Source organism: Rhamphochromis sp. 'chilingali', assembly GCF_963969265.1.
Source record: "Rhamphochromis sp. 'chilingali' genome assembly, chromosome: 14".
Classification (NCBI taxonomy): Eukaryota; Metazoa; Chordata; class Actinopteri; order Cichliformes; family Cichlidae; genus Rhamphochromis; species Rhamphochromis sp. 'chilingali'.
In genome coordinates, this window is record NC_137941.1 from 31,970,703 (window position 1) to 31,996,444 (window position 25,742).

At 40.6% G+C, this 25,742-nt stretch overlaps 1 protein-coding gene across 7 annotated transcripts; it reads right to left on the minus strand.

Annotated features, from left to right (window-relative positions):
- Positions 1 to 1,107: 1,107 nt before the first annotated feature.
- On the minus strand, positions 1,108 to 24,805 carry LOC308410635 (interleukin-1 receptor type 2-like). Of its 7 annotated transcripts, none has more exons than XM_080904138.1 (9): positions 24,649 to 24,805; positions 8,749 to 8,826; positions 8,074 to 8,326; positions 7,364 to 7,556; positions 5,989 to 6,157; positions 5,350 to 5,412; positions 3,339 to 3,471; positions 3,081 to 3,235; positions 1,108 to 2,132 (listed from the first exon to the last, which is right to left on the minus strand). In XM_080904138.1, the coding sequence occupies exons 2-9, from the start codon at positions 8,822 to 8,824 to the stop codon at positions 2,101 to 2,103; spliced, it is 1,074 nt and encodes a 357-aa protein (XP_080760264.1). In that variant the 5' UTR covers positions 8,825 to 8,826; positions 24,649 to 24,805; the 3' UTR covers positions 1,108 to 2,100. The 7 variants fall into 7 exon arrangements, with proteins under 7 accessions (XP_080760264.1, XP_080760261.1, XP_080760263.1 ...); XM_080904135.1 differs by lacking the exon at positions 24,649 to 24,805 and adding an exon at positions 24,172 to 24,226; XM_080904137.1 differs by lacking the exon at positions 24,649 to 24,805 and adding an exon at positions 23,686 to 23,916.
- Positions 24,806 to 25,742: the final 937 nt, after the last annotated feature.

Sequence of the window (25,742 nt, forward strand, 5' to 3'; positions counted from 1 at the left end):
CAAATGATGTCCTAACATGTTGGGCAATCTTTGGGAGGAGAGCGTGCTGTTCGGGTGATTCACACATACACTGATCTCTTCCACGCCAATTACTGTGGAGCACCTTTTTAGTTCTTGTTAAAACAATCTTTATTTTAAGTGCAATTGTTGTTGTTGTTGTGTGTGATTTTTTTTTTTCCGTTTTCTGTCACATTAAGTGGTTCCAGCAGCCTGAGTGCGTCTGTCTCCCACATTTCTGCGTGTTATGACGGTCACACTGAGCCCTCTTGTGGCTGCACGGGGAGTCAGCCTGACACAACGTCGAGCTTTAGCCGTGAAATGTGTTTCAACTGATGCTAAACTTTGATTTTAATGGTCCTGCTGCACTTTGAGCGCTTTTTTAGCCTGTTTCTGGGGAGAGGATGAATCGAGAACTTTCTGTGTGGACTGCGTGTTTCTCTCTGTGTCTGTGTGCTTTCCCCTGTTACAGTACAAAGTCAGTCAGGCAGTTAGATGTTGGTGTGGCGGTGTTTGATTGTCTATATCTGCCCTTTACTGGATGTATGTGAAACAGGGCAAACAAGGATGTGGTGACTGTTTCCATGGCCTTGTTTTTATAGGCCTCTGTGGTACTCAGAACCACAGAACTGTTTAAAGCTTCTTGTGCTCTGCAGATGAATCACATTTATTCTCTGGAAATTCACACTGTAGAAAATGAGGCACTCTTACATTTGTGGAATAGGGACACTGCCTGCACTGTACACAAGGGCTCGTTATGGAAGCCTTTTTCTGCCAATGAAAAAATACTAGGCATCAAAATGTCAAATTAGGGACTTCAAAATTTCAATTTACTAGCTAAAACTTAGGGGTTAAGTAAAAATTGTGAGACACCTAACAAGGAATTGTGAGCTAATAACCCCAAATATTATGGTTGGAATTTTTTTTTAAATGGTGAAAACAAGTTTCCGTAGATCCCACTCGAAAACCTTTTCCTGTGAAATGTTTGGGTCTGTTTGCCCACTGCTCTGTGTCACATCCTGCCAAACGATGACGGGTTTGCAGGGTCTCTCATGTGGAGGATGATGTGGACAGCAGGACAGATATTACATCAGAGTCAGCTCACCTTGGTAATAGAATAGAATAAACCTTTATTATCCCACAAATAAGAAAATTTGGTGGTTACACAGATCTTATAGCAAGAGGGATATAAAATATAAATGCAAGACACAAAGTGGTCCTATACACATAAGCAACTGAAGTTCGTATGCATGTAGGGTGAACAAACAAGCTGATGAGTAAGATAACCAAAAAATTGTTAAACTGTGTTACAGAGTCTGACAGCTGTTGGTAAGAATGACCTGTTGGTAGCGCTCCTTCCTACACCGTGGGTGTAAACGTCTACTGTCGAACGAGCTGCTCAGTGCTCGTACAGTCTCATGCAGGGGGTGGGAGGGGCTGTCCATGATGGATGTTAGCTTAGACAACATCCTCTCCTCCCCAACCTGCTCAGTGGACTTCATTAACCCAGCAAATGTCCAAGTGTTCAGTGATAATTTTCATAACACATGTAACGATGGCCCTGTAATATCAATTCCTTTTCAGGTGTGACTACACATATAAGAAAGATTGTCTCACTACCACCTATGAAAACCTTAACTTATAGCAACAAAACATCATGACTGGTACATTGCACTAAGTCAAACATTCAGGTCACCTTGAAGATTTTCTCAAACCACTTTCTTTTAGGATAGCTAGGTTTGCCGTTTAAATGTGTAGATATAAAGGTTTGTAAATTAACACAACACTCGTCTACTGAACAACATGCTCAGAATATTTATTGCATATATATATGTGTATATACAGTGGACACTGATTGCAGTAGTAATATCTTGTGCAGTACAACACAACAGCTCTATTACATTTTTCCCACGTTACAAAGAAAACATTGTTTATATTTGGTTAATTCATTCCAGTAAATCCCCACTGCAAACTACAACCTCAATAATTAACATAAAATTATTCATTTGCTGATTAGCAGCCATTATAAGTGGATTTTACAGGCAAACCTGATAAAGATGGAGTACTTTGCTGATGCATCAGTTTGGTTACTGTGCGTTACAGTCAGGCACCAGTTACAACGGTGATGTTTGAATCTGGGGAGATGAACAACCAAGAGAATTAAATGTCAAAAAAGCGAGTGAACCTTAAAAATGTAACATTTGATTTACTTTACAACAGTTTTCCCTTTAGTTTATTTTATTTTTCAGTTTCATAAAAAAGATCATCATTCAAAGCTGGCACAATTCCCTTAATGAAAATGTTGCATCTGGTGTAATTATTGATATTAAATAGATGTTTAAATTATGCTAACATTTTTCCTGTCTTATTATCACTTTGAACAAAGACTTGCAGTCCAATTCAGGTTGGTCCTTTCAAAGCGTGCCGACTGCAGTGATGAAATAAACTAAATAAATAAAAAGCTTAAACAATAATCATAACTCTTTGTAACAGTTTATAAATATCTTCTACAGATAATGTTTTGGATATAGACTTCTTTAATATTTTGTAGTTAAAAGTTCGTTGTGCTGAGACCTGTGATTAGTCTGACTGGGAGTTTATTTACCTTGAACATCTGTTGTCATGGTAATAAAGTTATCCCATGTGAAATAATATAAAACTAGTCAACATGAATAAAAGAAGTTAATAGAAATGCTTTGGTGGATTAAATGTTAATAATGTTTTCACTGACCGGATGTTATTCAAAAAGTTTTTTACATTGTGCTCGTTCACACTTTGAGGACTGTTACACAAAGCATGGTTTGAGTTTAGTGAGGTAACTTCACTAAGCTCAAATCCAGGTTTTTCACTGTTACGAAGGTTCGCTTCTTACTGGAGTACATCGCCATGGTAACTTGCACTGCAGTCCTAAGCTGCTCTGAAGCTCTGTTTGGTATAAGAGAAATCACCACCTACTGACCAGTCAGTTTGACTTCTTTCTTTTTCATATTTTAGAGAAAAGATTACTTGATTAACTGATTGGGAGAACATACACTAGTCCTCAAGGTTAGTAAGCAACATTAGGTGAGATATAATGTTTTTACCTGCTGGTTGCAGACTGAAATATCTTTCAGGAAAGCCCCTGTCACTGTACGCACGGCAGGTGTAGTTTATGTTGAAGTCCTCCTCCTTCAGCTCAGAAAATATCAGCCAGGTCTCTAACCACGCACCTTTACTGGAGCCATCTTGGGGCAGCAAACTGTTGAAGACAATGAGATGAGATCGTCCTAAAATTCCCAAAAGTCTCAACGTTCTCAAAAGTAAGCAAATAAAACAAATTGATGGAGATTTAAGGTACTGACCGCTGTTCTAACATGTGGACACGGTGAGAGGTGTTAGTCTCAAAGAATCCATCTTTGTCCAACCAATAAATATCAACAAAAGGATTCCAGACACCCGGCACAAACACCAGGCACCTTTTACTGAAGTTGTACCCTGAACACATGCACAAACAGTAACTCAGTATATATACAGTGGGGCAAAAAAGTATTTAGTCAGCCACCGATTGTGCAAGTTCCCCCACTTAAAATGATGACAGAGGTCAGTAATTTGCACCAGAGGTACACTTCAACTGTGAGAGACAGAATGTGAAAAAAAAATCCATGAATTCACATGGTAGGATTTGTAAAGAATTTATTCGTAAATCAGGGTGGAAAATAAGTATTTGTTCACCTCAAACAAGGAAAATCTCTGGCTCTCACAGACCTGTAACGTCTTCTGTAAGAAGCTTTTCTGTCCCCCACTCGTTACCTGTATGAATGGCACCTGTTTGAACTCATCATCTGTATAAAAGACACCTGTCCACAGCCTCAAACAGTCAGACTCCAAACTCCGCCATGGCCAAGACCAAAGAGCTTTCGAAGGACACCAGGAAAAGTATTGTAGACCTGCACCAGACTGGGAAGAGTGAATCTACAATAGGCAAGCAGCTTGGTGTGAAAAAATCAACTGTGGGAGCAATCATCAGAAAATGGAAGACATACAAGACCACTGATAATCTCCCTCGATCTGGGGCTCCACGCAAGATCTCATCCCGTGGGGTCAAAATGATCATGAGAACGGTGAGCAAAGATCCCAGAACCACACGGGGGGACCTGGTGAATGACCTGCAGAGAGCTGGGACCAAAGTAACAAAGGTCACCATCAGTAACACACTACAACGGCAGGGAATCAAATCCCGCAGTGCCAGATGTGTTCCGCTGCTGAAGCCAGTGCATGTCCAGGCCCGTCTGAAGTTTGCCAGAGAGCACATGGATGATACAGCAGAGGATTGGGAGAATGTCATGTGGTCAGATGAAACCAAAGTAGAACTTTTTGGTATAAACTCAACTCGTCGTGTTTGGAGGAAGAAGAATACTGAGTTGCATCCCAAGAACACCATACCTACTGTGAAGCATGGGGGTGGAAACATCATGCTATGGGGCTGTTTTTCTGCCAAGGGGACAGGACGACTGATCCGTGTTAAGGACAGAATGAATGGGGCCATGTATCGTGAGATTTTGAGCCAAAACCTCCTTCCATCAGTGAGAACTTTGAAGATGAAACGAGGCTGGGTCTTCCAACATGACAATGATCCAAAACACACCGCCCGGGCAACAAAGGAGTGGCTCCGTAAGAAGCATTTGAAAGTCCTGGAGTGGCCTAGCCAGTCTCCAGACCTCAACCCCATAGAAAATCTGTGGCGGGAGTTGAAAGTCCGTGTTGCTCGGCGACAGCCCCAAAACACCACTGCTCTCGAGAAGATCTGCATGGAGGAATGGGCCAAAATACCAGCTACTGTGTGTGCAAACCTGGTAAAGACCTATAGTAAACGTTTGACCTCTGTTATTGCCAACAAAGGTTATGTTACAAAGTATTGAGTTGTATTTTTGTTATTGACCAAATACTTATTTTCCACCCTGATTTACAAATAAATTCTTTACAAATCCTACCATGTGGATTCATGGATTTTTTTTTTTCACATTCTGTCTCTCACAGTTGAAGTGTACCTCTGGTGCAAATTACTGACCTCTGTCATCATTTTAGGTGGGGGAACTTGCACAATCGGTGGCTGACTAAATACTTTTTTGCCCCACTGTATTAAACTCTATTTCTTTAAACTCTATCAACCAAAAAATGTATTTATTGAAACATTTTTATATTCATTGCTATGTTCATCCTAAATTATGGTCTCTCCCTGCACTATGGAAAGAATTAAAGCAGAAGTCTTTGACTTTCAACACAATATGTTGGCCTAAATGAAGCCTGACATACATAAATATTAAATCAACAGAACACCACATTTCTCAGAATATCATAGATTAGAAGACTTACCTCTCTGTGCTTTGATTACTTCATTTGAGGGTTCATGCACTTGTGGAACCAAAGAGTAATTCTCTGAAATAGAGAACATCAAATACTGTGTACAGTAGTCTACAATAGAGGTTGGACAATCACAAAGATGTGTTGGAAAGGAATGATATTTTCCACTATGTAGTTTACAGTTAGCAAACCTAAGCCATCACAAGATCACTGACCACCTGGACCCCTATAAACAGACTCCCTTCTAGATGTCTGGATTGTGGGTTTTAGGGAGGTCTTGGGCTCTCTCATGTTGGGCTAAGGAGGTTTAATGCACGTGATTGCAGAAACACTGAGTCCTGGGGGAAATGCTCTGACCCTAGTAAAGATGTGTTTATTAGTTCAGCTAACATTTTGGTTCATACTACTCGAAATATTCAGTACAAGTTTCAAAAGGGATATTTACTCACGGTATGCTTCTTAGCTAATGACTTGCCATTGGCAAGTTGTTGATTTGCTATTTTGTCTTGTAAACCAATTTGCCCAATGCTATGTTGCATAGAAAAAAACAATTTGAACAATGTTTACTGTGTCGTCACTGTTATTAGAAAAATCCCCTTTACATATGGACAAAGAAACTGCTGAAGTCATTTTCTGTTTCTACAATCTCACCTTTGACCTCTGCGCTAACAGTCTCTGATACAGACCCTTTGATGCCACCCAGGGTGAATGTCAGAGTACAGGTATAGGTGCCTTTGTGTTGAAGGTCCACACTGGTAATTTTCAGTCTGGTGCCCCAGTACTCATAGCTGCCTGTTCCGTCCTCTATGGGGTCACAACCCTAGAGGGAGAAACACATAAGTCTTTTTTCAAATTAACAATGCATGAAGAAAAATGTTAACTATTTAAATTGGAGAACAGTTTACAGCCACTGGGATAGTTTTCAATTCAATTCAATTCAATTTTATTTATATAGCGCCAAATCACAACATAAGTCGCCTCAAGGCGCTTCATAGATACAGAGAAAAAAACCCAACAATCATATGACCCCCTATGAGCAGCACTTTGGCGACAGTGGGAAGGAAAAACTCCCTTTTAACAGGAAGAAACCTCCGGCAGAACCAGGCTCAGGGAGGGGCGGGGCCATCTGCTGCGACCGGTTGGGGTGAGAGAAGGAAGACAGGATAAAAGACATGCTGTGGAAGAGAGACAGAGGTTAATAACAGATATGATTCAATGCAGAGAGGTCTGTTAATACATAGTGAGTGAGAAAGGTGACTGGAAAGGAAAAACTCAATGCATCATGGGAATCCCCGGCAGCCTACGTCTATTGCAGCATAACTAAGGGAGGATTCAGGGTCACCTGGTCCAGCCCTAACTATATGCTTTAGCAAAAAGGAAAGTTTGAAGCCTAATCTTAAAAGTAGAGATAGTGTCTGTCTCCCGAATCCAAACTGGAAGCTGGTTCCACAGAAGAGGAGCCTGAAAACTGAAGGCTCTCCCTCCCATTCTACTTTTAAATACTCTAGGAACAACAAGTAGGCCTGCAGAGCAAGAGCGAAGTGCTCTAATAGGGTGATATGGTACTACAAGGTCATTGAGATAAGATGGGGCCTGATTATTTAAGACCTTGTATGTGAGGAGCAGGATTTTGAATTCAATTCTGGATTTAACAGGAAGTCAATGAAGGGAAGCCAAAACAGGAGAAATCTGCTCTCTCTTTCTAGTCCCTGTCAGGGCTCTTGCTGCTCCTAATCTGTTCAGATAGACATTTAAAGAGTTCCATGATTTTTAATATTATTAAACTGTTTGTTTCCCTTCCACAAAATTAAAGGGCACGCACACAAACACACCGAGACTGGGATCTGCTGTCAGTCAAATTGCAATTTTTAAACACTCGTATCTCCCCAGAGTTTCAATACATTCCTGGTATTGATAGAAGTTGGAATAGTGGTAGTAAATAGTTGAGGCTGCAGCTACTGTGCAGTCTCTCCATTAAAACCATTAGGTTTCATGCAGCACTCAACAACAATTCTGGAGAACTCACTCTGTACCACTTGATGGAGGAAGAGATGTTGTAGCTGTTCAGCTTATTCATTTCGTTCTTCAGAGGGCAGCTCAGATTGTCAGTGACTCCTTTTGTAAGTAGCTGATAAGCTTTCCTCGGCCTTCCACATTCTCCTGTAGGTCTTTCATCCACCACCAGTCGGCTAGCCTCCCTGTAGCAGTGGGAAGGAGTCCTGTTGGGAAATTAAGCAGAAATATTATAAATGAATAGATAATTGGGCACACTCGCCCTGGCAGTGAGGGTCATTGTTTGACCTTCTTCACAGTCAAAAATCAAACAATATTAATATTAAATTTGTTGGAATTGTAAGGGATCTTGATCTTAGATTTTGAAAATCTAAATCAAATTCTGTGTTGGGGATAGATAATATTGCAGCAGTGCCGCTGCACGGGAGGCGGACGCACCTGAGCGGAATCCGGTTGTTATTGTTGGAGTGTGTGGCTGCAAGCTGCAAAGCTGCAGCCCGTGTGTGAACGGCAATCGGAATAAAAGTGTTTGAAAGTACTGAGATGTGGGCGGTTTCGTCATTCTCCTATTATAATTTCCAATACAGTAAAAGCCATAAACCACTCTGTGTTCACTGTGATTACTGATAGATCATGGAGGCAGTTCGATGAGTTGTGTAAGGTGTAAATTAATACTGTGTTCTACTCATTTCTAATATTTCTACTTCTACTAGTGCTTCCTACCTCAGTATGGTCACATAATCCCCACTGTCATTCATGGTTACATTGAGAATCCACAGAGTCTCCTCGTGCACCAGGATGTGACCAGTCTGACTGCTGATTTCTTGGCCTGACACCGAGTTGTACCACGTGATGTTGTACGGGACAGTTTTGAAATCAAAGACTTCTGAGGACACCAGTGTGCTTCTCAGCATAGCCACATCTCCAGGAACAGAGAAAACCCTCTCAAACTGGAGTTTGTAGTCAGTACAGTTCTCTGCAACATACATGTAAGTGTGGAATAGAGAAAATAGTTATTTAACCTTTTATTGCTGAGAAATCAAACATTTCAAAGTCAAATATAATGTTGTTATTTGTTTGAAATTAATTGAATTGAACTGAACTGAACTGAGATGTGACATATTTCCTGCTCCATGTGTTTTTACTTGAACTTTCCCAAGCAGAGTTAAAAATCAGTGTTGTTGTAATTCTATCCCTGGCCACAAGAGGGCAATAAAATACTTCAGATCATGCTAGTGGCTCAAACTGCAGCTTGGCAAAAACATGACATATGATAAATTTACAGAAACATTTAAAAATGTGTTAATGTGTTCAGTGTGTGTGTGTGTGTGTGTGTGTGTGTGTGTGTGTGTGTGTGTGTGTGTGTGTGTGTGTGTGAAGCAGTGTTACTCAGCTCACCCTGTTCAAATCCGCTACAGATTCCACACAAACCAAGGAAAAACACAAGGCTTGCCAGTGTTGAACTTGAACCCATGGCTGAAAAACAAAGATACAGAACATTTAGAAGTGAACATGCTAAGAGTCACAGCAAAAACCTGAAATGGAAATCAGCTGACCTAGTGCCAGGTCTTCCTGCGTCTTTAAATTACATCCAGAGAATGTGAAAAGCCCAAGAGCCTTTAAAATCCAGCAAAAACCAGAGAAACTGAAAGAGCTAACTGTACACTGCCTGATATTTTCTCTCTCCTGCTCACTTCTCCTTTCTCACGCCATCTAGCTCCTTCTCTTGATCGTGAATGACTAGCGCTCTGGTATTTGAGGAGCTGCGTGTGTAAGCCAAAATGCTGCGTAATGCTTTATGACTGGAAGCAGACCCAGAATTCCTGATAACAGTCCAGTGTTAAGTGTTGCTCCCTTGGCCAGCCTCTACATTTTTGCATGGAATGTATTAACCCCTCAGGAGGAACTGAATTAAAACTGGTGAATTTGTATGAGTGTCGGACAACATCAGATTTGTTGCTATGCAAATCATACCCCCAGACAGTAAAGTGTCAAGTGGGACTAAGTAAATGCACAACCCAAGCCTCCATTAGTTCGCCAAAAACACATAAAATAAAGTTTACTAAGATAAACAAAGATAGTCGCCATTCTTCCGAGGTTTCTTTACAATTATCCACTTCTAGAACAGTTTGGTTGCCCAAACTTTTTAACGAGCACAAAAGTGATCGTTTGCCAAAAACTGATTTCCAGTGTTGCCGTGTGTGTGTTTTTTTGTTTGTTTGTTTTGATGTGTAATGTCTTTACTTATATTGGTAAGTAGATTTTAGTGAACAGGGTTTACGGGGTTATATATAAAATTTTAAAATGACCTGTTTTTTAAGTATCTTTATGACTCTGCGTTATTGTACCAACATTAAAACCAATCCAGTCCCCTTTTGGCCACTAAAAATATCTTTATGGAACTATTGTTATATAGTTGCAATTTCTGCTATCCTCTTAGTCACTTTGTCAAAAACTGACTGCGGCTTCTAGCTTGTGATACCAATGTTGTTTTGTGGCTCAAGATGACTTATTTTATATTATTGAGGGATACATTTGATATGCTTCGCTGTTTAAAGGCCAAAAGTTTATTCATGGCAGTTTAAATACTTGTAATTACTTTTTGGCAAATGCCAGAAATCAGTTTTTGGCAGACGATCACTTTTTGGCACATCGGTAGCCTACGCCCACTTACACACACATGCAGTGTAATGATTGTTTACGCAGGCAAGCTTGACCTTCAAAATAAAAGCACCACAATTTGAACTAAATAAAATAACAAATAACAAATCCCACTTTAATATGGTCATTGGTTTACTGAAACCCACAATTGCTCCTATCGCATCCACCGTGATGAGTGCGAGTGTGATTATGACTGTTAAAGTGTTGTACGAATATGAATGTGAATGTGGCTTGTAGTAAAAAAGTGCGCGCTGAGACCGATTTGATTTAACTGCATGCGTCCGTAGTTTTAATGTGGTTGTTTACACATAGTGAGGTAACCTGGTAACCTCGACAGATTGCGGCTGTTTAGCCCGTTGTGTTTGGCACTGAACATTTGATCTAGTTTTAAACAACATGTAAGCAGGGACTGTGTTTACAAGCAGATAAACCAGAGTTTGTCTTCAAAAGGTGCAAAATGTGGGCCTGTACAGGGCAGGGGTGCCACCAAGGGGGTCGCTGGGCAACCCCCAAAATTTGCTGCCCCGCCTTAGTGCCTCCGGGCAAGACTGCCCTATGTTGGTAATAATGTAATAAGGTTGCAGACAAGCTGGTGCAAATCCCTGGACAGATCACTGGTGCATCTCAGGGCATAACATAACATAGAGACAGGCAACAGTTCACACTCTTGCCTGATCTAATATTTATGATTCTAATTCTTATATGATTGTAATATTTATTTGTCTTTCCTGACCAAGTTTGCTCTTAACCCCGGAGAACCAATGGGGCCAGAGCCGACCCCATTGGCTTACTAGGGAAACCATGGGGTCAAATTTGACCCCATGGTTTCTCCAGGGTTAAAGGATAACTCCATTCTGGGAGAGCCGATGCTTCTGCTCGGCTCTGCTGAGAATCATTAAAACAATGGTTGAGACTTCCAATCAATCAATCAATCAATCAATCAATCAATCAATCAATCAATCAAAACAGATTATTATGGATTTTAAAATCTTATTTGGTTTTGATATGTACCTATTCTTAGTGATATCAGCTGATATCGACAATTAACCAGGCAGAACATTCATTTTGCTCTTTGTCATACTTTTTCAAGTAAACTATATTTGCCGACAGCATATTAAAACTGGAAATTCTGGTTTTATGGTGTGTCACCCCTGTATGGCCACCTCTATGAAAACATTCTGGAGGCGACAGGGACACAGACAGAAGGGCAGGGTGTGGTCGAGTGAGAGCGAGGGCGAATGTAAAGAAGGTGCAGTGCTTGTTACAACCACGGCAGTGAATCAGAGAAGTAAAATGTTACGGTCCCAGCAGTTACTTTTTCAAGCAGAAATAAACACGCCCACACCTCCCAACAAGCCAGAGGGATGGTCTTGCTTCACCAGCTTTTGTGTGAAAGTAACCGTAACTTAGTTCCCATGTGTAAAAACAGTGGATTGAAGGGACCTTTTAGTTCCCTGAATCAGCTCCTGTGACTGAAAGTTCCAGAGAATCTGAGTTGAAGCCCAGCATATGACATTTTCTAATAAAGAAGCAATAAAATTTAAAATCTTCCCAGGAATTCAGTACCAGCTTTAAGTGCCGTTAGAAGCAACATCTGGGTTTTTTCACACCTGAGCACCTTGTTTCTTCTGGCTGACATCAGTTCATGAGTTTGCATAAATGTGCATGGTTTTCTCATCAGTTCAGTGTGGTTTACGCATATGTCTGGGCAATTATTAAAACCAATAGAAGACCAGAGAAAATGGCTTTTAACTTAGAATTACATATTACCAGCCTTTCACTGAACTAGTACTGGTATTACACAATCAGTCCAGTCATGAGTCCAGTCATCAGGTTCAGTTACAATTAAAGTACACGACTAAAGCAGAAGGCAGACATGAGTGTACTGAGTAAGGAGTGACTTACTCGGTACATTTTCTACATGGATCTGAATCAAACATGCTGATTTACTGAGTGATTAACATCTTAACAGATCCATTCATGTTTGATCCAAAATGACTGTTACTGCTGGTTTTAACTTCCTATTGAATTATTTGCATGGATGTGGTTGGAAAGCGCCAGAGGAAAAAACAAAACAAAACATTGCTTTCCTAAATATGGTACAGAAACCTGTCATTAACAGCACACAAGCAGTTAAAATAAAATCTCAATTGTTTCATAAATTCCCCTCACCCCCACCGACTTCATCCACCCATCTTCTGAAACTCTGTATGAATAGTAGTTTAGCATACATGCTTGAACTGGTTGAAACAGCAGCTGTAATACTCTGTATGAGGTCACGTTCAGATGAGATTTAATGACAGATTTTTTTTCTAACATTGTGTGACTTCACACCCGCAGAGTCTGTAGCTGCAGATAGTGTGGAAACTTCACACAAAACAAGTGCAGTGCTTTTCTGTGTTGAAAAGGTGATAAAATATAGAAAAAAATAAAAGGAAATATAAATTTAAAAAAATGACAGATATTAAACAAATGTGTGTGCCAGTCCCGGCTTTCATGATATTGTCCCCCCCTCCCATCAGTAGTAATTTAAAAACGTTTATAATGCTTTAACAGCTTTGGGGCAGAAACTGTTTTTAGTGTATATGACCATGATTTCATTGCATTGTCTACCCGATGTTTCGCGATGGTCCGATAATGAATCTATCAGCACATCTTGAGTCGTTTGCAATTTTAAGTAAAAAGAAATAAATTGGTACATAATATCACAAATCGGTATGGTAAGTTTTGACAATCTGCACCAAGGCAAGCAAAGGCTTTTAGAAGAACACAGTAGCAACGAAATGTGTGCAGCTGCTGTGGGAAGAAGGAAAGGAAATGATCGAAACCTCAAAATTCTCACCTGTGTATCACGATACAGGAAGAGCTACTGCTGATGGGAAAACTATAATGAATGGGAGATTGCTTGTGGTTAAAGAGGGCTCCAGTGAACGCTGTGAACGTGTCTTAACACTGAGTGGTGTTTGTTTAGTTTTGTTTCATCAAAATGTTTCACATCTTTCTGGGAAAAATGTAACCAGTATGCAGTGTGACACCACAGATAAAAACAAGCCAGTGCCTTCAATAAGTGTTATCCTGGGTTCACAGGCCAACCGTCAAAGGCAATATTGGTTGGTATCGAGACTTGGCTAATATTAGTGCTTTTATTGTTGGCTTGTGTTTTTTTACACTGCATGCAAACCACACAGGATCTCGATTACACGTGCACTTTTCAAGTGGTTGTTGTTTGTTTTGAGCAGAAGCTCTTCTGAAGAAATCTCGTTTCTAAGAAGAAAAGGTTCACAACATTTTGACTGTGAGAAACAGGCATGCAAAAGCAGGCTCCATCTATCTAAAGCTTATATTCACTCAGTTTTTGTTCATAAAAGCAAAACAAATAATGGAAAATAAGCACGGCTTAAAATAAAGTTGGCTAAGTGGTCTTTAGATTTAAACAAAAAATATTTTCAAGGTATAAAAGGAGAGCTGAATTTTAATTCATTTTAGACCCAATATCTGTGTCTGCTTCCAGTGCATAGTTGAGCTATTTAGACAAGTTCAGGCAGAGAGGGGCGAGCGTGGGAAGAAGTGAACTGGTTCATCGGGTCACGCTGCAGACATGAGGCTGAAGAAGACAGAAACGAGTGAGTCACCGGAGGTGTAAACCAGCGGGCAGGTCAGGGATCCCAGAGGTTGGCTGCGCAGTGGATTCAGACTGAGCTCATGTTTACCAAAAGTCAGATGACGCTTAACTTTTTCTTTCTTACTGTACTTTTGAATGACTCAGAGCCACACATGCACTCTTTGTGAAATGGTGGTGTACCACCTTAACTCCAAATAGATTTATAGTTGTGTAATATTACACTTTTCAGCACCTTATCTTGGTACCACTTTCACACATTACTGGAAACATCCTTAACTGCAGACAATGGCTAATCAGTGCAGCTCAAAATATTGCTTCCTGGCAGGAAAGAAGCAGGTTTCCCAGCCAAGATCTGCCTATTTTGAGCACTATTTGGGTTTTTGGAAGAGAAATTCTCTATCATTTTTGTCATTGGCAGTGTTGCAAGATCTACAGTTTATGCACTATTACAGCTACAGTCAATAATAAACTTCAAGCGGACACCTTATGCTCTTTATTTTGCTTTTTCCCCCTCATAAATACTCTGTAATAACTGTGGAAGCTCACATTAAATATAGTTCTCAGTAAAACAAAAGTAGAGATAAACTCTTTTTCAGTCTTTGGTCTACTTTAAGATCTTCAAGATCAGGTAGAAAGGGATCATCTATAATAGCTCATAACTGTTTAATATTCGCTGGGAGCTATTTGACTGTTATTCAGAGATCACACTCCATCTACAAAGGGCCACACAGCTATGACAGACTTGTGACATGCTAGCTTCACCATGCACAGTTCACAGCAGACCTCCCATATGATGTAGCCTTCACAGATGCCAATGACAGTATTTATACTTTTGTGTATCGTGCACCTCCATTACTTTGTATTGTCACTGCCAAAAGGCTATATAGTGAAGTTTTCTCTTCAATTCGATCTATTCTCGTTCAGTCAATTTAACACAGGACCATGAATCCGGCGTGAGGCACACAAATCTGCCTTTGATCACAGTGTATCCACTCGCTTGCTGTTCAGACCTTTTGTTTGCAAGGGGTAGCCAATCAGAGCAAAAATGACTTAAAGGGACAGGAGCTAAAACACCAATACTAAGCAGTTGTACCAAGACCCACTATAAGATAAATGACTATTCTGAATAATGTCATTAGAGTTCAATAATAACAATAATAATAATAATAAAAGTTTTGGATGAATTAATCAGAAAGCATTTTGAATCTAAACCTCCCCGATTAAGTTTCAGTCAAGGCACAAAACAAGAAAGTGATGCAGTTTTTCCAGAGCAAGCAGCACTAAAGATGTCTGCTTCTGGGAACAGATGGTGGAAGGAGTGAATGGCTGATGAGAATATCGTTATCATAGTGTTGATAACCACTTTAGGGAAGGGCGCAAGAGGAGCAAGGCTGCTGGAAATCATTTCGTATCTTAAGATATCTTAAAGCAATAATCTACAGTTTATAAAATCTGCTAATCATCTTCAGCACGACCTTTTCTGTTTGCATTCATTGGACAAAGTCAAGCTGTATGTTGTAAACCACAGCAGTGTTATTGAAAATGCTTGCATGGCAGAAAACTTACAGAAGCTGTTGGGAAATGGGCCTCGCTAACGGGCCAAATTTGTGCAATGTTTAAATTTCGCTACAGCAAACTGACAGAGAGGAACAAGCGTCTGTTTTCTGTTTACATTTGGTTAAATGTTCATTTGGTCTACAGATCTGTTCAGTCATGTGAACTTTGTCCATCTGTTTATAGGGCAGCGATTGCCACATACACTGAAGAGCGGTCACAGGTGCAAGGTACTGATAACACGAACATCTCAGGAAAAGACAGACACTTTACGTGCATGCGTAGCTCAGGATTTTACTTTCAATTCCATGTTATGTTGGAATTAAATTAGTTTGTCAGCAGGTTTGGTGTAGCAGCTTAAAACTGCACGAGCCTGAAACAACAAGTGCTTTCTGTAGGGCAGTCAAATATTTAAAATCAAGGATGATGTGGAAACAAACAGCAGTGAGCTCAGCAGTGATTGGCTTTAAACAGAGGTTGCAAACTTTGTATGCGTCACCATAAACATACAGATTCCGGTTGTGATTCAGATAAACGTGCAACAGCAACAAAATGTTCTTTCAACTGCTGTTAACAAACAGCTCGCAGCTGTAGGAGACAAACTCTGGACTTCAGGAAGGGAAATATCACAATACTCAAGCACTGCTCAGGGTTCATCTTTTTGACTGACTGATCAGTCGAAACCAACATTAAGTTGCTAAAGTTTGTCCTTAAAAAAATTCTAAGCAGTATTTTAACTCATTTAAATGTTCATGTTTACTCAATTTCAGTTTGCTCTTCCTCCAATTTGCCTTTAACCTCATTTAACCCCATCTTGTGAATAGTTTGAACAGCGCAGAAATGTTTTGGAGAAACGTGGCAAATGTCAGCTTTTTAACATTTCCATGTTCCTAGAATGATGAAAAAGTCCTTAGCTAAGCTAAAACAACAAACTTTTTTTATTTTAAGGGGAAGAGGATGTGATTTCAATGGAGAATTGAAACCCAGATCTTCAATGAATCGCATCAACCAGCAATAAAAGTAACAACTTGCTCACAAGACTGACACACCCTGTAGGTCAGTCATAAAGATGACTTATTTATCTTTGAGCACACAGCCTAGTGTGCTCAAATAACGCCTAAGACTTTTGGATTATTTTCCTTTGTATAGTTGTTGTGGATTTGTTAAAATATGCAGAGGAGGAGAATCTGTGCGCCTGTTCTTGCACCTCCAAGTTTCTACCTTCTGTTGCTGCTTTTAAATCCAATAAATAGTGTTTGCATTCTCAAGCGCCACCTGAATTTCATGGTTTGCATAGCCTTTCCTAACCAAATATCTGTATTTTTATATTTATTAATTATTTAGGTTTTTATTTGCACCCAGAGAATTTTCTGCACTCTAATTCAGGATGCTCACGCCTCTTGATTGTTAAGCATCAGATCAGACTATTTTCACAAGCTGAAAGGAAACACGCTGTCCTTAAGAACACTTTGAATCTTGTTCTCATGTTTGCTAAACCAAGTTATTTTTAACCATGTCTGAGAAATTCTGTTTTAAATTAAAGATGCGGTATGAGGAAGCCTTCCCGGAAATGTGAGGATGACCATCCCTGCTGGCCTGATAAGAGACGAACAATGTGGGAATTTTCTAATATAAATGACATTTCAGCCCTTAAGAGCGCAAAGGGAGACGTCTCAGAAATAGTGATGGAATAGTTTTCTAAAACTAGCCTGCAGAAACCGTGCCATCCTTGAACAAGGGTTAATGGCTTAAGTTTAAGACATGGAGCTTGTGGGAGGTTATCAAAATACATGACTCATTTAGCTCTGAAAAAGGGAAAGCAACGGGAGTTACCCTTCCTTCAGCCGAGCCTGAGAACATGAATAGTGTGACTGTGTTTTTTCACATTGTGGAAACAATATTGCAGGTAGTGTGAAATGGTAATTTGTTTGTGCTTTTTGGTTTGAGGTGAAATCCTCTGTGAGAAGGCTGCTCTCGTTTTTTTCTATTGTGGCTCTGTTATTTTTCCTCTAAGCTATCTACCTTAAACATGCAAGAGAACATAATGTAGAAGGGTCTAAATGTCCAAGTAAACACAGTTTCTAAGAGCAGCAGTAACATACAGCTGTGAATGAGCCAGGTCTTCCGGTTGAGTGAACGCTGGCGCGACTGGCTGCCGCTACTCACCGGCCGCCACTCACCTAAGTCCACCCTCAAAACTCATCTGTTTAAAATTGCCTATTCTTAAATTTCTGTATGTTTTAACTTTTATCTTCTATTTTTATCATTGTGTATATTTCCAGTTTTTATCTGTTGTACAGTGTCCTTGGGTGCTTTGAAAGGCGCTATTTAAATAAAATGTATTATTATTATTATTATTAAACTCGAACAAACTGCAGGCTTGGGAATGCAGATGAATGCTCCAGAATTACAAGATTTTGTTCAGGGATTATACTGCGTATCCACATGAGAAGCTGAAGCCTACAAGTGTTTTGTTTTTTTCCCTTTGCTGTCAAATCACTGTGTACACTCCCTGCAGTCCCTGCCTTAAGCAAGCTGTGCCTGCTTCAATTTCCTCTTTTCTCCTCCTTATACTAATATTTGACAATTTGCTTAATTTCCTCCTGCATCAGTCTAGCCTATCCCTCATCACCCTGCTCTTTCAACACAGAAATATTCATAGGCTATTGTTTATGAAAATATCCCAACCAGACACCCTCTCATACATCTGCAGGTGGATTGTTCACAGTTCAAGCTTGGTGTTTAAGCTGCTGTTTATAGAGATGAACCAAGTGTATTGACTAATCCTCATATGCATCATTTATAATGCTAAAGAATAAATCCAGTGTCCTCTTTCTTAGCAGGAGAGTCAATGTACAGTTGATGTAAACATGGGGCAATAACCTGTTTTAACACAACAGAAAAATGACTGAAGTCCCACACAACTTTTTCTTATTTTCTAGCCAAACCACTGTGCATATGTTACATCTGCAGCAGCCATCTACATTTGCTCTTGGATTAAAACAAATAACAGTTATAAATAACTGTCCAAACTCCCGAGGGAGGTAGAAAGGTCTAAAGGGGAAGGACAGAAGCTGAAATATCCGCACAACATGACAAACAAATGCCTCTCTGTGTAACTCTTGAACTGATTTGACGATATGCATTTCAATACATTATTAAATCAGAAAAACCTTCCCTAAATCAAATCTCTCATTCCTGTCATCAAAGCCTTCATTGGGTATATTTGTGCAGGGTACTGATAACACACAAAACAAACAGCACTGTGGCTACAGGAACCTGTTATCAGGGTGCAGCGACAGCAAAGTGTTCACGTAAGATCATTTTACCTTTCTTGAAAATACATGAAAATACATGAATCGATAAATTTGAAATTTAAAGACCTTAATGTCATGTCATCATTATATAATATTCTGTAAACTTTCTAGGCATTTTAGGACAGAATATTCCTGATGAGTCTGTTGGTCTGGAATTACTCAGCTGCATGGCATTGCAGGATGTGAAAAAGCACATACAATGTTGACAAAGTTCAGTCACGGTAATGCAGGAAGAACTCCTACATAAGCTTTGGAGATGACAAACTGCGAGAAAACCGCACAGTACAACCCACACTGAACAGCCACCCAGAATGCACCTAAATGAATCACTCCTTTAATGTGAGGTTTTTGATTTGGCATGAAAATCGTCCCTTTTTCTTCTCATCATCTGTCAGTTTTATACAAGAAAAAAGGTGTCAGTATTGCTATTCCTGCTCTATGAGATCTATCCATCGCTCAAAAATCAAACATTTGTGTTGGCTGCAGTGGGCATCTTTACTATAGTGTGAAAGGAAGTGTGCCTCCTTTGTGGTAAACATTACAAACGCACTTTTTCGAAAAAGTAAACAGGCGAATGGTAGACCTCATATTTCTAAGAATTCGAGCACCGAGGCCACATTCAGTGGCAGAGTTTGCCCCAGAAAAGTCAGAAATTATTAAGAACATAAACAGCTTAGGAACAAGTAAGTGGTAAATATTGACTCACCTAGGAAAAAGAGACACCGAGGCACAACACAGGCGAAGGAAGGATGAGACAGTTTACTCGACACGGCAGACCTAAGAGAGGAAATCTCACCTCTGACCCTTGCATGCAGAGAGGAATCTCAAACGTGCTGCCCAGCCGGTGACTCAACAGCTTTGTTCCACCTCCACAGGACGACGCACAGACACAGAGGAGGAAGAGTGTGTTTGGATTGCACCTCTCAGCTCCCTGTTCTCCTTCCTTTGCATTTCAACACAGCGTTAAATCAGCTAAACCTTCCCGAAATCAAATCCCTCACTGCTATGTTAACTAAAAATAACTTATTCTGGTTCACTAACTGTTAACCAGAAAAAACGCCCATAACATAAACACGGATGTTAAATATAAACAATATATTTAGTTGCTCATATTGTCTACAAGAGCATAAGCACATTTATATTTGTTGTTAAATATGACTGAAAACTCACTTTTCATTCACAGGATATTTAACTGTTGCAAGATTTCAGCAAGAAATGTGAAATCTTTGTGTTGTTTTTTTCCGCAAAAGAAAAAAAGTCTTTGCTTTCAAAGAAATGTCTATAATGTAATGAATTAACAGAAGAACTAAATTCACCCTAAGCATGTTTAAAACGCTTCATTTTACTTTGGCGGAAAAGAAAATACACGCTATTATAGTTCTAATTGAAAAGATTAAGCCAGAAGAAGCAGAAAGCAGAAAAACTGTATATCCTTACTGTCAGATTTAATGAGGACGAGACCCCAAAGCAGGACTACAAACAAAAAGCGAAAAAGCAGGGAGCCAGAAAATCAAACACACAAGACACAGTTCTGGGATCAGCTCGGCATTGAGGCAAGCATGGGGAAGATGGCGGTTCGTACGGCCGGCCAGGTGGCCAATCGTGCAGATAAAGCAACTCTGTGGGCTGCCTGAGAGACCAGTGACTGAAACCCTCTAATGGTTTGAGTGGTGACAGGCATTGGTGATGGGACACGTCAGGCAGATGGACAACATGCCAGCAGTGGAGGTTCAGTGAGAGACTGTGTTGAAGGAGGAGAGGGGACTCCTCTAGAGGCTTGTGTGGAAGCCAGCGATCACTGAGACAGAAATACGCTGAAAGATGGATGGGAGCCCAGGAGCTGAGATGGAGCAATCACATGTCGCAGCAGGTGGTTGACAACAAGAAGGCTGATGCTGACAACAAAGGAGACCCTGGTGTAGGCTTGGGGGTAGGAACAATGTAGGAACTCCACAGAAGGCTCAGCAGGTATCTGCATTTAAGACAGAGACCCTTATACTCAGGCTGTTTGTTTGGAACTCTTGGATTCAGGATTGTGCTCACACACTTGCAGAGACGAATCAATGGACTCAAGCTGAGACGCAGGTGGAGAGGGACCCTTGGACTCGGCATGTTAACGGCAGTCAGGGTGCCATTGCCTGTCCTCTAAAGGTCTGTGTATCCCTTCATGGATATGTCCCAGATTATCACTGACCCACCGCCAAACCGGTCATGCTGGATGATGTTACAGCAAGCAAAACCTTCTTCTCCACAGCTTCTCCAGACACTTTAGTGTCTGTCATATGTGCTGAGGGTGATCCTGCTCTCATCTGTGAAAAGCACTGAGCATCACTGGTGAACTAACCAATTCTGGTATTCTATGGAAGATGCCATTGTTTCACTGTTGCCCCTCTAATGCACCTGTATTTAATTTAACATCAAAGCAGCTGAAATTAATTAACACCCCCCTCTGCCACTTAACGGACAAGATCAATATCGCAGAGGTTTAATTGCCTTGATGCTGAGTGCAACACAATGCAAAGGAGGAAAGACATCAGTAATGATCACAGAGAAGCAACTGTTTCAGCCCGTCAATATTAGACGGGTTATAAGGCCATTTCCAAACAATATGAAGTCCATCATTATGCAGTGAAAAGATCATTCAGAAATGGAAAACATTCAAGACAACTGCCAATCTTCCCAAGGAGTAGACGTCCCAGCAGATTCATCCCAAGATGCTCAGAGAAACTGTAAAAAACACCCAAATAACAACCCCCTGTCTAAATCAGAGACAAACAGCTGTTTATGTTTTTAAACCCATTTTGCACAGAGAGGCATTTTTTGAAAAATGTATTGATAGCAATGTTGAATATTATTACACAGGAAAAAAAAAACTACACGTAAAATAATCACACCGTGACGCCTCTGCCTTTGTAAATGGAGGGACAGTAACTGCGTGTTTATATGTAAGCGTGTAAAACCTGCAGATAGTCAGATTAACAGTATTTTGTCTCTATCTGCCATTCTGCAATTCATCTCATGTAAACAATAACGTGGCGCACAGCGTGACATGAAAAAAGGCACATACCTTTGACGCTGCGTGACGAACTCTGTATTCCTCGTCCACACGGAAACGCAAAAAAGGAGGAAAATCTCAGTTTTCGCTGATTCGAAACGGCGTTTACGTGTGGATGAAACAGCTGCGTTTTCAAAAATACCCGCGTAGGTGCGGACGTAGCATAAAAGAGTTAGTGGTTTATTTATTGCAGTTTACTTGTATTTGCTTAATTGTTTACTAAATGTTTGAGGTGTGAAATAAACCGCAATGGAGCAAAATATGGGTGTGTGTGGTTGGAGGATGTGTTAGTGCATGCATGCGTGTGCGTGTGGGGGGGCGCGAACATTTTTCATGTAAAACAAAGGGGGGCCCAGCAAAAGAAGTTTGGGAACCGCTGCATTAAAGCATTAATAAGGCAACCACGTGTTTGTGAATGTCAAAGCACACAAACCACAGGAAGGCATCCTTAAAACATGCTTCAGCATATCTGTGTATTCGGCACTTGACTCAGATAACCTAGAATCCGGACATACTGGGTCCTAACTAGAGCCCATTCAAAAAGTTGAGATGAGGTAGTCCATCAAAGCAACAAATGATAAGGGGAAAAAAATTCCTCCAGAAATTCAATTAAAGTCTCTTGAGTCAAGCCCAAAGCAATTATACAGAGGTGTGAAGCCACACCCGGGCTTCCCCAGTGGATAAAGGAATCCCCATGAGCCACAGCCATTCGTCAAGATATGAGTCAAGCCCTACATCGAGTACAATCCCTGAGTAAATGTCACATTTTCAAACAGGATGTGCTGCGAGAAATGTGTACCAGTTCAAAGCTACAATTCAGCAGTGAGACATATCCCGAGCTCACGCAGCAAATGTTCTCTTTTCTGTTTAAGTGAGTAACCTGAAGGTTTTTTCCCTTTTTCTCTGCCTACTCACTGTGTAGACTGTTGGTGACTTGTGATATTGTATTTACAATTTTCAGGTATCTGTACTTTACTTGAGTATTTCTTTTTCTGGCAACCTTTTGCTTTTACTCACTACATTTACATAAATATCAGTACCTCAGCGCCTAGCTAGCGTTACAGAAGAGGAGCGATTATAAAAGAAATAACGCTTTTTAACCGTTTGTGTGCAGTTTGTCTCACAGTCTAGCTAAAGGTTCAGCTGTTGTATTTCAGATGGAGAGAGAAGAAAGAGAGCTAACGTCACTCAGAGATAGAGAAAGATAAGAAAGACAGGACAGGAGAGGAGAGGAAGGAGAGAGGTTAGATGTAAAGGTAGGGGCTGCTAAGTGATATTTCATAAACTGGAAATTTCAAATGTTTTTAAATCAGATATTGGGTCTGTACATGAGACATTATATTTTTTCATATGTGAAACGTGCTGCAAAACAAACTGAAGTAGACGAACTATGTTATTTAAAGGTTGCATGACAATCCTCTACAGCAGGGGTAGGCAACTCCGGGCCTCGAGTGCCAGTGTCGGTGCCAAGTGGATCAAGGACACATCTAAAACCTGCAGGACACCGGTCCTCGAGGCCTGGAGTTCCCCACCCCTGCTCTACAGGTTAGTGCAGGATAAACAGGTTAGTTTGCAGTTGTGGACATCCACAGAGGGCAGCAGGTCAGTTGATTACAGCCTGCACACTAAGAAAATCTACTGGAGCTCTCAATAGAAATGATTGTGACTTATGATTCTTTTCCCCACACTGAGCCATTAAAACAATTTAAGATTTCACCACATCCCACCAGCAATGTTGGGAAAGTTACTTTTAAAATGTATTCCATTACAGATTACAGAATACATGCCCCAAAATGTATTCTGTAACGTATTCCGTTACGTCACTCAATGAGAGTAACGTATTCTGAATACTTTGGATTACTTAATATATTATCATGCTTTTTACAACTACGTGAATGTACTATTGCTGTGATTTATTACTGTTACTGAAGGTCCGCGGGTCCGAACCATAGTAAAGGGACCTCTGGTGTTGGGCTCGTAGCCGAAAAATAGCTTTACTTTGTTGTCTGGGTCAAGTTTGCTAGCGAGAGACAGAGAGAGGAGTTGAAAGGCTGCTCCAACGGAACTTATTGTTTCGGAGGAAAACATGAACACAGCATACAGTCTAGTCGTAATAGCTTACTTACAACTGGGCTCGTCAGGCACTCTTCTTGGCTGCAGTGGTTATTATTATATTTACATGCTTCCCGCTCCCGTTTCTGCTACGATAACTACTTTTCCACTCTCCTTTTTCTCCCTCCTCGCGCTCACAGACACATAACGGGTATGGCAGTCCATTCTCCCTGCAGCACGGACTACACTGCCCATAAGGCTACATTCTTTAGGGCTATGCCTGTAGCATTCTGCCTATTAGCTTAGCACAACAACAACAACAAAAAGGCGCTCTCTCACCCAGGAAACACGCAGTCGCAGAGAGTGCGCGTCACCATGGCAACCGTAACGCTGCCGCCTGGAACAACAGAACATAGCTGTCAAACCAAACCCAAACAGTCCTGACCCGCCACAATATGAAACAGGAAAATTCTGCTGTGTAATCCATTTATTTCAACAAAGTAACTGTATTCTAAATACGTAACGGCGGTACATGTATTCCGTTACTCCCCAACACTGACCATTGTACTCCCATCCTTTATCCAGCCGCTGGTCTGCCATGTTTAAATGACACCGGTTAAGAGGGAGCATGCCAACTGCATTTGTGAGCGTGTTTGTGGGCGTGTGCTTGTGAGAAGAAAGTAGCTTAAATAAATATCACGTGTTTTTTCTTTATTTCTGAGTCCTCTGTTGGTTTACTTCAGGCTCCAGTGAGCAATGCTTTTGTAAAATATCTGGGCACATGTACGTAAAAGCATTAAAAGTAGGAAAATCATTTGAATCTGTCTCTTGAAGGAACAGAAAAAAATGTGTTAAAGTCTGTCTGGCGCTTACGTCACCGACAGGACTTCGTACCAAATCTGTTTTGGTCAACATGACACTGATCTAGAAATGAGACTGTGTTGAGTGCCACACATGCAGAAGCATCATGGATGATTAGAGTTCAGAGGTTTTGATGTTATGGTGTTAGATACCATTGTTTAACACAGGAAACTCACCAGACTGCTGTTATGTCAGTCCTTCTGTCAAGGCAACCGCCTCCTTAGTTTACGTGAAAGTCTTGTAAAAACATCTTAAGGTGGAAACAAAAAAATCTCATCTTAGACGTGTCCTTCGCAGCTCATACTTCCTCTTTCTGTGAGGACTTAAGCACATGTGGCAATTTCCTTTTTGGGAGATATTTTGAAAGCCAAATGATGTCCTAACATGTTGGGCAATCTTTGGGAGGAGAGCGTGCTGTTCGGGTGATTCACACATACACTGATCTCTTCCACGCCAATTACTGTGGAGCACCTTTTTAGTTCTTGTTAAAACAATCTTTATTTTAAGTGCAATTGTTGTTGTTGTGTGTGATTTTTTTTTTCCGTTTTCTGTCACGTTAAGTGGTTCCAGCAGCCTGAGTGCGTCTGTCTCCCACATTTCTGCGTGTTATGACGGTCACACTGAGCCCTCTTGTGGCTGCACGGGGAGTCAGCCTGACACAACGTCGAGCTTTAGCCGTGAAATGTGTTTCAACTGATGCTAAACGTTGATTTTAATGGTCCTGCTGCACTTTGAGCGCTTTTTTAGCCTGTTTCTGGGGAGAGGATGAATCGAGAACTTTCCCCTGTTACAGTACAAAGTCAATCAGGCAGTTAGATGTTGGTGTGGCGGTGTTTGATTGTCTATATCTGCCCTTTACTGGATGTATGTGAAACAGGGCAAACAAGGATGTGGTTTTAAAATTAGGTGACTGTTTCCATGGCCTTGTTTTTATAGGCCTCTGTGGTACTCAGAACCACAGAACTGTTTAAAGCTTCTTGTGCTCTGCAGATGAATCACATTTATTCTCTGGAAATTCACACTGTAGAAAATGAGGCACTCTTACATTTGTGGAATAGGGACACTGCCTGCACTGTACACAAGGGTTCGTTATGGAAGCCTTTTTCTGCCAATGAAAAAATACTAGGCATCAAAATGTCAAATTAGGTATCTCAAAATTTCAATTTACTAGCTAAAACTTAGGGGTTAAGTAAAAATTGTGAGACACCTAACAAGGAATTGTGAGCTAATAACCCCAAATATTATGGTTGGAATTTTTTTTTAAATGGTG